Source organism: Anas platyrhynchos, chromosome 12 (assembly GCF_047663525.1).
Source record: "Anas platyrhynchos isolate ZD024472 breed Pekin duck chromosome 12, IASCAAS_PekinDuck_T2T, whole genome shotgun sequence".
Lineage (NCBI taxonomy): Eukaryota > Metazoa > Chordata > Aves > Anseriformes > Anatidae > Anas > Anas platyrhynchos.
Window position 1 is genome coordinate 18,638,379 of NC_092598.1, and position 18,087 is coordinate 18,656,465.

The 18,087-nt window shown below is 37.3% G+C and overlaps 1 protein-coding gene across 1 annotated transcript in view; it reads right to left on the reverse strand.

The window, feature by feature from the left end:
• Window positions 1–13,918, reverse strand: part of LONP2 (lon peptidase 2, peroxisomal) — a 40,132-nt gene extending 26,214 nt beyond the window's left edge. Inside the window, exons 1-7 of the mRNA XM_027467003.3 lie at window positions 13,553–13,918; window positions 12,509–12,743; window positions 11,564–11,695; window positions 10,155–10,277; window positions 9,093–9,256; window positions 8,295–8,389; window positions 6,248–6,506 (exon numbers count right to left, since the gene is read on the reverse strand). Coding sequence (XP_027322804.3) covers window positions 6,248–6,506; window positions 8,295–8,389; window positions 9,093–9,256; window positions 10,155–10,277; window positions 11,564–11,695; window positions 12,509–12,743; window positions 13,553–13,785 — 1,241 coding nt within the window. The 5' untranslated portion in view covers window positions 13,786–13,918. The remainder of the gene's footprint in view (window positions 1–6,247; window positions 6,507–8,294; window positions 8,390–9,092; window positions 9,257–10,154; window positions 10,278–11,563; window positions 11,696–12,508; window positions 12,744–13,552) is intronic.
• Window positions 13,919–18,087: the final 4,169 nt, after the last annotated feature.

An 18,087-nucleotide genomic window follows, 5' to 3' on the forward strand; every position in this document is an offset into this window, starting at 1 on the left:
CTAATCGTTGTAGCAATTCTGTTTTTTTCACAGGGTGCTTACTGCACCAGTAAATAATTTCATATGCTTCACAGACAATGCAGCATGAATATTTTTAATATTCTTTCTATACCAATAAGAAGATAAAATATTTAAGTAAACATTAAACCTTCTTACTTGCTTGATACATTATTCTCAAGTACATGCTTAATGACAATACACTGAGCACGTGTGTATTTATACACACTAAGTTTTAGCTGATCCTTTTAAATTCTATACATTTTTGAGACACCTGTGTTCCGACCGGTTATAAAAAACAGCTTTGGCTTATAAACTGAATGGAGGCATACTGGGTTTCTCTAGTGCAGGGAAAGTACTGAGAACAACCAGCTCTTTCTCTGCCTTTACCATCCGATTGCAACAAAACAGTTCAAAGAATAAAGGCACTAGGTACCAAAAGATTTTCTGAATAGCACGTGTTCATTTACACCCTCACCCTTTTTTTTATTATTATTATTTTTTTTCCAAAAAGAAACACTTTAAAAAAAATCAGGATTTTTCTTCCCTGATAAACAGCAGATATTGTTATTCATAGATTGAAATGCACTTTTCCCCCCTCAACCCTGAAGCCAGACTTCAATTCACAGTCATTTTAGTTTAAAGAAGATTTGGGTATTTAATGACACAAGAACACTTGTAGAAGATTCTCGTATACACAAAATCTTTCAGTGAAATTGTTGTGCACAATCAAGTTCCTTAATATTGCACAAAAACCAAACTCTAGGAAGGATGAAACAACGCATCAAGATGCAGTTATGGAAAAACAGGAAAACAGATAGGTACTGAAGCCAATTTGTAACAAGTCACATGAGATTAACAGATCAGAGAATATCAAGAGTATCAAAATTAAAGGGCTTCTAAAGCAAGAGATAAGAAAAAGATTCCAACAGTTACAGCAAATTATTAAAAGATTCTTTGTTTAAATGCACTCTGTCCAAAATAAGCCTTGGGTCATGAGCTACCACATAAAAAATAGAAACGACAGTCCAACTGAAATGGGTCTACTGTTACTAAAAGGATGAAATGGTTACCTATACAACTCAAAAACATCTTCAAGAAATCAAAGGCCAAAATTAAAGGAACTTTTTGCAGGAAATATGGAGGAGTTCTGCAAAATACCATCATCTCCACAGAATTAGGGATAATAGATGATAAAAGTACATGGAGGCTAAAGTATTCTGCTCTTCCTTTCACTATGTAACAATTGACTAGTCTTTCTCTTCCTCCCTCCTGTACATTCTTCTTCTCATTTTCAATTTAAATTGTCTCTACATTTGGTAAATCAAACAATTAACTTCAATGTAAATGTTTAATCAACACATTGCATTTCAAATAAAAGCATGTTCAAGTTAATTTACACAATAGAAACTTGGGTCTATACATTTTAGGATAACAAATACCTAGGTATCAATCTACTCTTCTCATGTGTAACAGCCTAAATCTGTGATACACCTTCATTTATCAGAGATGGACAAACGCCTATTTCATTATGCTACTTATCAAAGACTCACGATCTTCAGAGTGAGTAAGGAATGCTAATGCCACACATTTAACAACAAAGAAGAACAACCTAGTATTTTACCTTAAAAATACAAACATAGATAGCCTGTTTTATTTCTAAACAGTTACTATGGAACACAACTGAATGGAAGAGCCCTCTGAGAGACAGACTCAGCAGATATTTACATATAAAACCACTGCAATATCGTAACATTAAAATTACAAGCAGATATGGCCTTTTATCTGTTTGGACATCAACCTTTGCCTTGTAACATGTAAAAACAAACGCTGCTGTTTGTTAGCAGCAGCCACTGATTGTAAGGATGTCATTCTCTATTTTCATTATTTTAGCAAGGGTTAAAAGAAAGAAAAAGGATGTTCTAACATTAGTATTTTGATATAATGTGGCTTTGCTCAGTTTTTGACACACTGTTTCTCTCCATGCATGCAACCTAGAAACAGCATCAGCTTCTTTCCATTAAAACAGGAAGTTCAGATCAAGTTTCCTGGCTGTCTCTCCTCTGTAGTAACAGCTGAAAAACACCTTAAGAGTTCCTGCTACAGAAGGTCTATAATTTAGTAATCTTTTTATTTTTAAATCAGTGAAAAGTTACCCTTAAGAAACACTAGAGCTGCACAGCCTGGCATCAGGAGCTACCTATCATAGAAAAAAGACAGGTGGAAAATCTAACTTGATCAGCTCTCCCAAGGTACACTAGGAATGTTAATGAATCAGAACCCTTAAAGCAGTCTTAGTATTATGGATAAAAGCATGACCCAATTTCTTCACGTTGTTCTATGACAAACAGTTTTAAATTGTTTTTAACTACAGTGGTTTTCAAACTGCAGAATTAAGGAAAGATAACAAAGTTAATGCCACTGGAGATATTATTCATGATCTGGGGTGCACCTACCCAAGTGCTTTACAAATGTATCTATGCTTTGCAATTGTGTAACAAAGCTATTCTGCAGCAGTCAAACTTTTTTTTTTTTTTTTTTCTTTTCCCCTAATACAACAAGGCCTGTACTATGGCTGGTCAGGAACTGCACCTTTTCACACACAGATGCACCTGAACAAATCTTCAGCACATAGCTAAGCCAGAAGTAATCCAAGCTTCTGGAAAGTGAAGAGTGCTGATAATAAAAGAAAGAGCACTTCGCACAGGGGAGAGAGAGAGATACACAGTGATCTCACTAGCACCTCTATAAATGAACGGTGCAATTACATCTTTCCTTTTTAAAAATAGAAAACTACACACATGCAAGAGAGAAGATCATATAGTTCGTACATGGAACAAAGTATCAGGACTGAAGAGATCCTACACTCAGTGAACTTACTGGGTAACAGTTGTTTTTTTTAAATTCAAGTTACCACCAAGAATAAAAGAGCAAACTTTTACATATGGTGTAGCTGAGTTGTACATGTAACAACAGCTGGAGGATGTCTGATAAAGCAGTTCTGTTTTTGTACCAAGCTGATGACTTCATTTGGGGAATGCAGAACAGTAGTAGCTGCTCCGCACCCAATCAAAAACAAGTCACAGAAACTCCAGCTGCAGGCACATGATCCACGCTTCGATGGTCGAAACTGGGCACTTGCAGATTGCCCTAGTTACACCTCACGCAGAACAGCACACGGAGACACCACCACCCTCCCTGCTGCAATCCAATACCTTTTGCTTTGCTTGCTGAATCTAGCAGCACACCCCTTTCACCTGCAACAGTAACACACTGCCAAAGCAAATGCCATTTCAGGCACTATCTGCTTGCAAATGAGATGGATCCACAGTTTCTTTCTTAATGTTTTAGTACACTTGGTACATTCTGTAAATGTTTAGTACATTAGTGGTACATACGCTATCGTTTTTCTGAGGTGTTAATGGTATCTTTTAACTTATGCCTTAAAGCCTAAATGGGAGCTTTGAGGAGAAAAAGAAGGGCTCCCAACATGTAGTACTAGACAACCAGCCTACTTATCAGTAACACTCAGGAAACAGGAACCTATGTCTCCTCCACGTTCAGACAGCTTCTGTAATTCCTTTCTTCGACTGCTGCCAGAAGCACGATACGGATTCACTTGACTGGGATTAACTTGGAGGATCTATTCATGCAAAAGGACATTACAGAGAACAGTTTACAGAAAGGCTGTAGTTTTAACTTGATTAAATCTGAGAAGCAGAAATGCAGAACAAAAACTGTAGTAGAATTTTAAAAAAAAAGTATTCAACTTGGTTTTTTGCTTACACAAACCTTGCAAAAGCAGTTGGTTACAAGGGACTCCTACTAGCTGCCATGATGTTCTAGTGTTCAACTATAAACTCATTTGTTGAAGAGTAACCACATAAAACTCTTGTCAGTTCTGGGTAGTGTTTTTCCTTTCTTGTCTTATCAAATACTTCCCATCAGCTAATTTTTTGCATTTTTTTTAAATGAAGATTAGCTTCTCACATGCATTATTTAATAATACCTTCAAAAATACTATAATGACAGCCACAAGCACCTGAATTTGACAGTTTTTAAAGTCCTTATGTAACTGTAGCCTTCTGTATTAGGTGTAAGTGCAAGACAGAAAGCCAAAAATTAAATAAAGAAAACAGTAAGGAATTACCAGCAATTGAGTAAGAGTTGATGACAGTTTTACTTTTGTTCATAATGTCTGCTTCACAGACACGGTCTCCCTTTTAGAAATGCTTGATTCGCACTGAGCTGTGGAAAAAGTTACTTAATGTCTGTAAATGCTTAGTATTCAACAGCCTCTAGTGGTTCCAGTTCAAACAGCAACTGGTAGTTGAACTACACTTAAATTACTTTTAGGATCCATACCATAAGTAATTTGAAACAAGAGAATCCTTACTTACTAAAACAGTGACACTTTGTGAATTACAGGAATAACATCCAGTGAAGAAGGAGGGCAGTCTTGCTGCTTTTTCCATTAGTATCTAAGTAAACTGGCAAGAAGGGCAGATACTGCAAAGGTTTACAAAACAATCACAGACACACTGTTGCTAGACACTGAAAAATGATATATTAAAACAAATGTATCTACAACCTTCTACTATGCAATATTTAGACCTCCAGTGGCTGCTGGGTATGTTGATTAAACCTACCCTAAGAAAAAACTTAAGATGATCATTCAAGCTACATGCTCAAGGCCAAACTAGGTGTGTCCAACAGTGGAAAACAAAACCCTGCAGATTTGTGACAGAAGAATGCGTATAGGAATAAACACGTATTACTCATTTTCCCAAGGGAGCTCAACCAAAGGTCTACAAAACAACTCTGAATTTTAAGTTGTTATCAAGTACAAAACCACTGTTTCAATACTTTTTCTCCCATGTTCTGGGTGAAGAAGTGACTGATCAATAATATATTAAACGCTAGGTTCCTAGTAATACATTACATCCCGGATTCCTAGAAGTTTATGCACAAGAGTTTCACCACAAGATTCCCCAGCTGGGACTCTGAACTTCCACCACGCCAATGTGCTCACTCATACAACGAGCTTACACACTGACAAGTTTGATACCACAAAATAAACTTTTGTTAGGCATTTAAGTTTTCATTAAAATCAGTAGTGAAGTAATAAGAATCCCAAGGTCTTTTTTATGCCTTGAAAACAAGAAATCACAGGATAATCTGGAACCGAAGCAACACTGACGGTGTATTCTGAGAGCTGAAAACAGCAGCACAGCCATGGGGCAAAATTATCTGCTACACAGCATCAACAAAGAACCAATTTTAATTTGCAATTATTCGCCAACTGCTGTAAGGAGAAATCTCATGGTTTTACAGATCTGTAGAGCCCCAACAAATTCATTATTCCAAACTTCTTACACTGCATGCAGTAAGCACAGAAGATGGTTAACGGAACCAAGAATGCTGCACTGATGTTTAGCAGTTACTTATCTACATTACCCATTCGTTATGCTTCCAGTTGTGAGGTATGGGAAACAAACTGATATAAACAAATGGTTTAGAAGATTAAGGTGGAAAGAGATGTAAAATGAAAACAAAAGTCCTAAGGAAAGTTAACCAAAAAATCTCCTTTGAAGTCTTTCAGCTTAAGTTCCTTGTAAAAACGGAAAAATAGTACACCAACAAGTTTGAAATACTATTAATAACTCAGTTGTTATTCCTGAGCAATTTTTAAGCATCACTTACAGTTTTTATTCTGGCTTTAGTATCAAACATTGTTATAAAGTACTGAATTGTTGATAAAACACTACTTTTTGTAACTAAATCTTTGCGCTCCTCTTCAAAGGAGAAAAATCAGATCCAATATTAAGAAAGTTGTTTGCATTAGACTTTCTACTGAATTTTAGTACACAGGGCCAAAATAACAGAAGATTAAATGGCTTAAAAATATAACTGCACTTTTAATTATCCCAAGCATATGTCAATTCTTAAGTCACAAACTTTTGAACTTTGCAGTTCATGATTTTTGTGTTGCATTTCTAGATCTATTTGTGATTATTCTGTTCTCCACTGTTACAATAAAGGGCAGTAGCAGAAGGATAAATACCTATCTCAACACTGAACATACTCTCCTGTTATTAAAATTATATTACTGAATACCAATGAAAATCAATTAATAACTACCAGTGTTTGAAATTAGTAAAATCTCTCTACATCAGCAGAACAATTAAAATAATCGATATGTTCTGTAATAAAAGAAAAAAATACACGTAGGAAAGGAGTACATTGTTACCTGTGGCCTCGAATATCAGACTGATCACAGACTCCTCCTAAGGCAATTCTGTGGAATTCTCGACCCAAAGTCTTTGCAATTGATCTTCCAACACTAGTTTTACCAACTCCTGGGGGTCCCACAAAACAAAGAATGGGTCCCTTGAGGTTGTTTTTAAGCTGTCTGACAGCTAAGTACTCCAAAACTCTCTTCTTCAACTTCTCCATAGCATAATGATCATTATCCAAAAGAATTCGAGCTGCACGAATTTCTAGGCGATCTATCATTGACAACAGAAAGGATATCAGCACATTTCCCCTTTGAAATGGAAACAATTCATTCTATAGTACAACAGAAAAAAAATACATTCTCAAACACATTCAGTAATGGAATCTTCCCAACACACACAATTGTACACAATGTTTTACTAAAACAAAGTTCTTATAATCCTTTTTTCTTTAATAAGGAAAAGTAAATTGCTATTTAAACTATTACTATAAACTATTGATAATGGAATTAAAAACCACACAAACAAAACACCCTTCCGCTGTGTCAGAGATTTGAAATCTGGTTCAAATGAACTTTATACTTGTCCAGAAACAGCAATTCAGCAATGTAAAAATTCTCAGCATTTGCTTTCTTACAGAAACAAGTCTGATCCTGTCAGGTCTTATCAAATGACAAATTCATCCCTATCTCCTCTTCATCATCTACTTACGCTACCATCTGACTAACAAAGCAAGATCCCATTGGCTTGAATGGCAGGCTTTACTTGCTATACAACATTTTAAGTGATTTTGCACTACATAAAATACCCCTGTGATACTAGGACTGGAAGAGTTAAGCTTTTGCAGTTGCCATAATTTGAGATAAATTGAATCCAAATATTAACTAATGCTTAGCACAGATCTCTGTCCTTTCCTCTATAACATAAAGAGAGAAGGCAGGAAGTAATGAAGTCTATCAACTCTGCACACACCTACCTTTCAGCTTCTACAGGCTGCACATTCAAACCTCCTCATACCAATAATTGTGCATGTTTCGCATATAGACAACAGTTATTTGTCCCATCAACCATGCGATTTTTTTTGTAATGAAACACTGAACAAAAAATTAATTACCATAATTTTCTGGATTTTTAAATTGGATTTTCCATTTTTCTATTCACGTGTATTTTTATTCACTGTATCTATGAAGTCCAAAGTATCACTCACATGAACACAAAAACAAACTTTGCAACTTTGCTTCAAGGAAAAACTTCAAACCATGTGACATGGCACAATTCTGCAAGATTAAAGAGCACCTTTCTCCAACAGGACATGAGAGTCAACAAACACTTTACCCACTTTGGGATTCTTTGTGTAATACTGCATTTGTATGCAGATATTTTCTTTAATCACTAAATTGTAAAAAGATGGACAAGAAAATTTGTGAACGCACAAGGGTCTAGTTCAAAAATGCCAAGATTTGTGACCATGTGTGCGAAGAAGGCAAAAGACATGTTTCTGATGGTGTGGTATATTAAATTTCTGTTTAAGATCATATTGTTTTAAAAGTCATTTAAAAGCTTCATTCTTCAAAAGCTAGAAGGAACTAAAACCCTTTACCCCAGCAGAACACTTTTCTGGAAAGTATTGTTGCGCAATTAATCTACTCACCTTGGTCAGAAAGAAAAGTCAGGCTTGATTTTCTACCTTTTTATTGCTTTCCATTTTTGCATCCTGTTCTTATAAGAATAATATCAATCTCTACTCAAAGCTTTTGAAAACTGTGGTAAAAAGCTGAGAGGATACTTGTTTTTTTTTCCTATTGTGCTCAAAATTTTTACTACAAAAAACTACAACTCTCCTTTTTCACCTTCTTGTTCTTAACCAAACTTGGCTAAAATATTCAGTATACAGATCTTACCTTAAAAAAGGTAATCTGAGAGGCTTTGGTACCATTAATAAAAGTTTTACTATGAAGCAATGAAAAAAATTTTTGCAAGAGAGAAGTATGCAGTCTTTGCATTGTAGCTACTTGTCCTAAAACATCCCTGCAAAAGACAAACAATAAAAGAAGCATTTACCTTTCGTACTCTTGTTCCATGGCAATTCTACCATAAGTTCCAAGTAATTTCTTGTCAAAGCATATTCTGGCATTGACTGCGGCATCTTCTTTAATCTGGAAGTACATGCACAGACTTCATAAGGCTAATGAAAAACTAACTGCAAAGACACTCTCCTGTACTACAAGAAAGATATTTAGCAAACCCTCTTAACTTTCCAACATCTGCAATACTAAAAAAGTAAATAACTATTATATCAGTTAGGAGATTGTCTTTGCAGAATGTAAAACAAGTTTACTTGCATTATATAACCAGAAAAGGGAAAAAAAAAAAAAAAAAGTATCATATCCCTATGCATACATTGCATACACAATGCATGCAACACAATGCATATACATTACCACCAAGGATGTTGTTAACCATCACCTCTATCACCAATACCATTTATCTCCACACCAAAGGAGGAGGAAAAAAAGACTAGTATCTGGATCTTTTGATCCACTAATTATTAACAGCAGTGGTATTATTTGTCCCCCCCTTTTCTTTTACTTTTTCACTTCATAACATAGAGGTTTAGAGCCTACAATTTAATGCTTTATTAATTTATAATCCACACGTAGAAGACTTTGTATTTGGAAAATCCAACAGGATGACAAAAAGACAAAATGATGAAATTTGTAAGTAAAAAGTAGCACTTTACCAAAATGCTAAGAATTGTTTCTAAAACACAACCAACACAAATACATAATCATGTAAAAGGCTAATGCAGTATTTCTTTCTAAGAGAAAGAAATGAAACCCTCATTTGAAAGTCTCCTACCTCTTTATTTCCTTAAGACAAACTTTAAGAGCTTGTTCTGACATAGTGGATGTTCTTATCTTTTTTTCCAGCATAACAACATCATCATGATCTTCCTCCTCCTCCTCATCTTCTGCAGTGCTTGGAATGTGATTGATTCTTCTATTAGGACGAATAGCTACAACCTATGAAATAGATAACAGAAAGCCACAGAATAGCACCATTTTTTATTTTTTTAAAGAAGGTGGGTACTTTGACTTTGAATAGAAACCATGAGAAAAACATGCAAGATTTTTTGAAAGCCCACTTAATAGAAAAAGTCAGATTTTAATCCACTAAAATACTTGAAAAGGTGTTGCTGGTATAACTTTAAAAAAGTTAGTTTTTATTTTACTGTATATTATTCACTAAGTGCATTTGTCATATTACTAGTCGGTAACAGAAGACCAGGACAAAATTTAGAAGAGTTACTGTGATATTTTGAATGGCTTAGCATTGCAGCCCATAGTATTGGGCAGAATAAGGATAATCTTTACAAAACAGATAAGTCATCTCTCTTACTCTTTTGCATTTCTCAATTACTTCCTGATTTCTAAATTGCATATATATAATTAGATGCAGCAAGTCTAGGTTGCCCCAGTTTAGCCAACTACATTTCACAACACGCATTTGTATTTCAAACACATATCTGCATTTCAAAAGCTGTCATTCACCTTCAATGTTGTTAATAAAATGTACATTTTTCACTGCACAGTATGCACATACCATGTGTGTATACTGGTCATCAGATGATTCTTTAAAGAAAAAAAAAAAAAAAAGAGCATTTATTCAAAGTCGGAAAATGCCCAGATTAAAACAAATGATGCCTGGGTAACTTTAAAAGAATGTTTTCTTTGTTAGGTACCTGAACAACCAAAGTTGCCAGCTGGTTGTTCTCTGCTGATACAGAATGACCATGAGACGCTGTGGCCACAGATCAACACTTTGCACAAATCACAATCATGTATGTTCATCAGCCTGTTTAAAAGTGCAGCTTTATACTTATTTACGATATTTAAGTATCCCAGACATAAAGGTCCATACCCTTTTATCATCATCCTGTTTGGGTTTTCTTGTTTTTTGAAGCAGCTTCAGTCCTTCAATTTGTCTAACAAGCAATGGTATAGTCATCTTGAACCGCTCCTCCAGCCTAACAGCATCTAAAATCTAAGAGCACAGAGTTATAAGAAACCAACACGTTCACACCAATGGATTATCAATGTGAGGAAGGAAAACCCTGTTGATGCTGTTACTGTTTTTTGATCACTGTTATGAAATAGATGGTTTGGGAAAAAAGAAATAGAAAATGAAAGAGATTACAGGATACAAAATCTAGCCTTAAGGTCTGTATACCAAAACTACAAAATACCTCAAAGAACAAAAGTTTGTCCCATTTTTAAAGTGCCTTGTTAGTTCAGTTACATTTCTGTGGCAAACATCTACCAGCATTCTATTTCTCAGTTACAGAGCCTCAGAAAAGAGCTCTCTCTTGAAAAAAAACTACAGCACGATCTCCTCAGCTAACCCAAAAAAATCACCTTGTGTGTTAAGCTGTTGGGTTTTGTTTGTTTGTTTTGTTGTTGTTGTTTTTGACTTTATACAGTATTTCATCCTCATGTTTAATTATGTTCATGTGTGGAAATGGGTAGAATCTGACTTCCACAGCTTCCACTGCTTGCTCTCTTCTTTATCACTTCAGACAAAAACTGGACATGGTAAATTTGTTGTTTGATGTACCTTCCTCCAGCAGGAGGTTGTATTACAGTGCACAACTTCACTTCAAAGTACTGCATTTATTTTTAACTGTTGTACTCTGAAACAATTTATGTTACGCTTTCAATTCAAGGTTGAATTCATAGCACTGGCAGTGACAAAAGAAAAGGAACACAACTCACAAAAACAGCAATTAACTATAGGAAGACTACTAAGTATCCTAACATAAGCATTATTTTTATATAATGTTATTGTGACATAAGATGCAAATTTCACTAGTGTCTCACTATTTAAAAAAAGCCACGTTTAAATGTTTTTTAAAACGATTAAAAGGAACCTGATTCTGGAATTGTTAGCATTAAATATATAGTGATCTGTCAACTCTAACAAGCAAGCAAGATTTCAACACAATTTAAAGATAGATTTATAATCTTTACCACGGGATGGGGAAATCCATGTTCTATTTCTGGTTGTTGTATAAAATGCTCTGTTTCCAGCACTAACTAATATTTAACTTTTAGGTGAATTCTGACATAAAGACATAAGGAAAAAAATTTTAAACAACAGCATGAAATCTGTTAAAATATATTCGCTATCAGTTGTAACACAAATACTTCCTAGCATGACATTATTGCTGTTCAATATCATGTGTAAGCAACTTCAAAATTATCTAAAAAGTGATTAACTATAAGAAAATAGCCAACACCTAATTCTCCTTAAACAGTTTAAGGACATAATACCTGAAGCTTCTCTTGGTTGGATGTACGGATGATAGAAGTAAGTATATCTGGCAAAGCTTCTCTAGGCAGGTTGTCCAGAAGACGTCTCAGCTTTGCAACTGCAGGAACAGACATATCCAGCATCTCAACCAACTGTAATGAGCACACAATGAACAGTATTTGTAGTCGTTGATGTTTCTTTTTAAATTATGTAAGCAACTATCTGACCTAAAAAGCAGTGCATCTTTAAGTATTGGTACGAAAAAAATGTCTAGATGCTTTACCAAAAACACAGAACAAAAATGCATGCAGAAGAGGCATTAACTCAGCATAGGACAATTGAGACTTTGGGCTTTCTACCGGTTCAAGAAGTTCAAAAGTATCATCATAGTTTCCAGTGCTTTTTTCAATGCCTACATCTCCTAGTAGCCCCCAAACATCCTGGTTACAAACATTTGCAGTTCCCTTAAGGCTATTATCATTTTTCTTCTCCACTTCCTTTAAACACAAATTCAATATACCCTGGGTTTATAATGGTTTATAATAAAGATTCTATACATTTTTTCCAATTTAATAATACACTTAAAATTAACAAATACTATAACGTATACTTAAAAGTAAATAAATCAGTTATGCATATCATGAATCCTGGAAAAAAACATCTATTCAAATGTTCCTTTTACTAGAGTATACTTACTGCATTACTACATATGAAACAGCATCAAGCTATTGGAATAGTAATATACGCATGTTAGAACCATCCTGCAACGAACTGTACTGAGACCCTGGAACCCAAAACAGAAACCTTAAGCTATATCAAAACTTTATTTTCTAGTAGAACTGAAACTATCCATCACTGAAAAACATGATAGAGGGGGAGAGAAAGGCAACAAGAAGAAACAAAGAAAAAAGTCTAAGTACACGCAGAAATAAACTGATATACTAAATTGGATTAGAATAATTTACCTGTACTGCATACTTATAGAATTGCTCTGACAACTCTCCAAGCTCCTCCTCAGATTTATGCTGATTAGTAAACTGCTCAAGTCGATCCAACTGTTCAACTTCAGCAACTGGATAGGGCTTCTCTTTCAGCAACTGCAGTATCTGGAACCGGCAGAGGCCCGTAACCAGCAATGTATAATGGGGCTTGGGCCAGTTGCTACCAACCACCTGGACTGCCAGAGCAGCAGTGCCAATCCTAAAAACAGAACACATTTTGTATTACTTGGCACCTTCCACAGAACATTTCACGTGTCCCTTACCAACAAGAAACTGAACTGTAGGTCCTCTGAGGTCGCAGTTCATTTTCAACAAAGGTAACAGAATTACATGACCTCTTTTGCACACAGATCAACAAAACCAAGCCTTAAAACTCGAAAAGGAATGCGGTAACTGACAAACTAACAATAGCAATATAATACAAACATCCTTTTTGGGAACAAGTAACTTTTTCATAAATAATTGAAAGGATCTCGGCACAGGACAGAACGCTTACATTTCTGCTTGAACCATTTGCACTAGAAAACAGGGTGTTTGTAAACTACTGTTCTTCAGTGAAATGGTCTGTCTCATCCAGAATTAACGTTTTAGTTCACATTTGTCTGACTGAACTATGATTAAACTACCTGCTTAAGAAGAATTAAAATACATTCTTGCAAAACGTTACTGAATCCGCTAACAAAACAAAGTTTGGTAAGGAATAAAGCCTATCAGTTCTATTTGTACTTTATCCCACAGAAATATAGTTAGCTTTCAGTAACCTAGCTCTCTGCCTGCATTAGTTATTAAAGCACAACAATAACCAGTAACGGGTGGAGCCTTATTGACCCCAAGCTTTATCGCACCGCGCTACTCTCCCACACCCCGGTCTCGCCTTCCCAACTTTCTGGCAGGCGCCGGCCCCCAGTCCCCGCCACCGCGACCCCTCCGGAGAAGCTCCGGGGAGGGGAGAGGCTGCCCCCGGGCGGCCGAGCCGCAGAGCCCCGTCCCCAGGGCCCGGCTCGCCACCTGTGCAGGTTGGGCAGGTCGTCGCAGTCGGACGTGGGGTCGCTGGTGTTGGGGATGACGCCGATGATGGTGCTGCGCAGCGAGGTGCCCTTCAGGAGCCGGCTGCGCACCAGCTGCATGTTGCGCGGCGAGTCCACGCTGGTCCGCATGGTGGAGCCGGGCAGCAGGACGCCCTCATGGGTGAGCAGCAGCGGCAGGCGGCTGGGGATCTGGATGGCGCTGCCCGCCGCCATGGCCGCCCGCTGCGCCCCGCCGCGCCGCCCGCCCACGGCCCGGCCCCGCCCGCTACGGGCACCCGAGAGGGACCGGCCGGGCCCTGAGGGACGGGGCCGGAGGGGCGGCCCCGCGGCACCCGCCGCCGGGCGGCCCGGGCCTGTCGGGGGCCCCGCCTGCCGCCGGGCCCCGGCCCTACCCCGTGTTTTGTTCTGTGGTGTTTGGTTTCTCCCCTGCCTGGGGGTGATGGCGCGGGGACAGCGCTGTGCCACGGCAGCCTCGGCCAGCAGAGGGCAGGCTAGCACTTGCAATGGGCTCGGGGGTTCGGTTTGTGTGCCTGTTAAATAAATAAATTATTCCAAAAAGTGCTCTGGAGGAGTTTGTAATAACACTAAGGCTCCATTAACATAAGGGTAGATAGTGAAAAGCAAGGCTTTGGGATTCCAGTTACTGGTTGCCAGTTCCCTGGGTAAAGGGCACGTTCCCACACGGTCAGCCCAGGCCCCGTTTCTTCAGGCAGGTGTTGGGGCAGGGGCTCCCCAGCGCCCCAGGCAGCCCTGACCCCGCCATCTCTCTGCAGCAGGGTAGGGGCGAAGGCCCAGAACTTCAGCTCAAGCTTTGGCCACACGAGGATTCAAGCACCAAGTGGTGGTGCCCGGGACACAGCCTAATCCACTCCCAGCCTGTTCATGGGGCCAGTTGAGGGTTGACACTGATCCCAGGACCCCACAACTGCAGGGCAACGTTTAGCGCAGTGTAATTAGGTTCAGCATGGGTACAGGGGTGCTGTGTCTAGCTCCTTTTGCTCTAGTAATACTGCTTTGCTCATTCCTGCAAAAGCCTGCTCGAGTGAAGGACTGTGAGTGCTCAGGCCTATGGAGAGGTCAGATGAGCAAGCTGATTGCAGAAACTTGCCCTTTTTCCCCCCTACCCTCCACTGGTGACAAGAGGTGCAATATTAAAAGTGCATGATGCAATGAACTATGTTAGCCAAGCCTTGTTAATCACTGACAGGCTCGGTATGCTTTGAACAAAGGTAAGCCTGTACAAAGGTGAAATTGTAGCAGCAAGGGCTGTTTATACAAGCTGGCACTTTTGAAACATGCAAGTATAGCTACAGTAAGAAACTTGCTTAGTCATGCAGTTTATTAATACCTTACTCTGTTGGCCTACTAGAAGATGTCACAGTAAAATTATATATGGAAATAATAACAATGGTTAAATGCAAGAAATTACTACAGCTGAGAAAAAAAAAATCACGAAAAAAAACAGCTACCTCAGACAACTTAGAAAGAACCTAGAATTTAATGTACTATTCAACATGACATTTAGAAAATACTAATGCAAAAGAGTACTTAACACAGGAATATGGAAAATGTTTTGTGAACTTCCTGATGTTAAACATAATTACTCTGTAAACATATGTTCAACACTCACATATGTTTAAGCTTCTCTAATTATATTAGTTTGGAATGCAAACACAAACCAAATCTAAAGGTTAAACATTTGCTCATCATAGTTATTGATAAATTCGCTCAATCTGAATCTTTTCATTAAAAAAAAAAAAAATACCAATCTCATCATGTTTATTCTCCAGGCTGTAATTTTCTTCCCTTCTTCAGAAATGACTAGTCCCTCTGGTCATTAAAAATAGTTTAACTCATTCTGGAACTGTAACAGAAAATTTCAATGAGTGATTTAAAATCCCTTTCAATTTCCACAAGCAATTCCCAATATCCAGGACTGTATTTTACTGCACAAACTAAGTGTCCAGTACAATAGGGACACATCTTGATTAGGATGTCTAGATAGTACTTCTCTAAATTGTTTTCTGCTTAAATACAATCAGATGACATTTAAGCAACAGCTGTTTTGAACTTTTTTCTGACTAGCTGAATCTCTTGGCACATCGAGAACCAGGCTACTGTTAAGACATTAGCAGAATTCTGTGCCTCCAACTCAGAAGCTTTTAGACCAGAAGGGACAACAGCCACATGATCTGACCTCCTCTGCATCTCACCAGCAACTTCTGCATCGAGTCCGCAATATCTGAGATGCACTGTATTATTGCCTGGAGAAGAATTCAGCCGGGGTTTAAACACTTGCTATTTAAAAGAGACAACCACCTTCACAGCTAAGTGTTTCAATAGTTGATTATGTTGTTCAAATTTGCATCCTGCTTGTAATATCGGTTTAAGACCAGCTGCTGCTGTATCTTTACCTATTAGATTGAAGAGTTGCCTACTATGAGAAAAACCCTACCAATACTCCGAGACCAAGCCACCACTTATCTTACTAAACTGCTCTGTTAAAGTATATTTCTGATTTATTTATTTATTTATTTATAGATTTCATCCTTCTTAAATGGTAGATGGCCTAAAAGCAGTATTCCAATAGTGGCTTTGCAACTGTGTATAAAAGGAATAATACCTTCTTTGTGTTCACATTTGATATTCCCTTCTTATAAAATCAAACCTGAAGTTTGTAGCCTAGCAGTTTGTAGCTGCTTCACACAGCTTACGCACTAACGCTTTGTGATGGATGCTGTACAAATCTGACTGACAGAGATCTGCATCAATATGATATATGGTACGAGATAGTGCATACTATCCCAGATGGCATGGTACAACTGTGATTCCCACCTCATAAATCTGTGTCTATTACCTGAGCTCTGCAGAGTCTCCTGCTTCCACTCTCTGATGCTGGACTGACACAACAGTTAGACCTCACGGAATTTTCAGTGACTAAAACAGATGGGCTTTAGATCTCAGTTCAGTAAGGTACAAAACCAGCTCTTCCACATTAAGCACGTAAAGAGTCCCATTAATTCCATATCTTTCAAAGACTGAAAGGATAGCTAGCAATGATCTCCCTGAGCTCGTTGACAAGAATATTTTGCAATATGGGTCTTCTGCAAGACATATTTCTTCAAAAAAAAAAAAAAGTCAAGCAATTCAGAGATGCATTTACTTCATACCTATAAAACTCATTTAAGTTGTTCCACTCTCCCCCAACTCTGCTCTTTCTTTCATTTGTATGAACATGAAAGAATTCAGCATCTCCATAAAATAAGATCAAGGTACTTCACAATGAAGGCTTGAAATTAGTAATGTTGCTGTCCCCAGGCTTGCAGTATATCAGCAGAACAATCATGAAAACAGCTCAGGATTCCTAATCCAGCATTCTCTACTTTGAATATATCTAATCATTTCCCTTGCATCACATATATACCTCATTCTATGCACATTGCTCTCAATTGAAGGACTTAGGAATTGATTGCTGTACTGAAGGACAAGACATAATATAAACAAATTTTAGCCTCAGTTCTTCCTCTTCATTTTCATAAGCACTAGACTGACTTTCACTTCAAGACATTTGTGTTCATATTAATGCTGCAGCTAGAACTGCGTACAATGATTGTCTAAACATTGTCTTAACATAACATGACCTAACCTTTATATTAATTAGGCACAGAAATTGCTACAGTACAACTGTGTATAAAAACATTTGCCTCAAGATTTATGGCCAATAGAAAAAAAATATTTTGATAGAGTAAGTGGAATAACTCATGAGATAATCTGTTTTATACCATATAGTGATGATTTGTGTTATGAAAGTGGTATATTTATTTCAAAATATCAAATAAAAATACTTTACAAAAATTCTGAAATTAAAATTCAGAATTGAAACAGTGGTATTCATCTTTTTTTCCTCTAAAATCATCATTCTTTAAGGTTTAATAGGCACAAGTAGATGTCGATGCATTCTACCAAATACTTCTGGATTCCTCACACAGTCCTTATATAGGTTGTTTCACACCAGACAGCCAAGCAATAAACAGTACAAAAGAAAGCAGCTCAGCTGGAACACTGAGCATACTAATTCACCTGCTGGTAGATCACAAATGCAACTGAAAATGGCTGAGTTCTCCCTAATTTTTCCTGGTAGGAGTGTTGATAGAATCTCCCTGCTGTCTGGCCACTGCTTCTGCATGTATTTATATCTGTGTAGTACCTTTAAAGGCTTCAACACTTAAATGTTTTACAAGAGCTTTAGAATGTGTTAGGACATGAGGGTTGGGAAGATTTCTTAGATAATGTAGCATATCCTAGGTAGTTTTCCTTTAAAAACTGGTAGTTTCTTTGTCCTTCTTGATCTACTTTATATTTTTAAAAATTTGCATTTGTCAAGTAATAAAAATTTCCAACAGAAACATATCATATACTTGCTGTACATCTATTTTCATTTCAAGTATGTTTCTAGTATTTTGCACTCACTGTTATTGTTTGGAAATAGTATTTAGCATTACTTTAAAGTGGAAA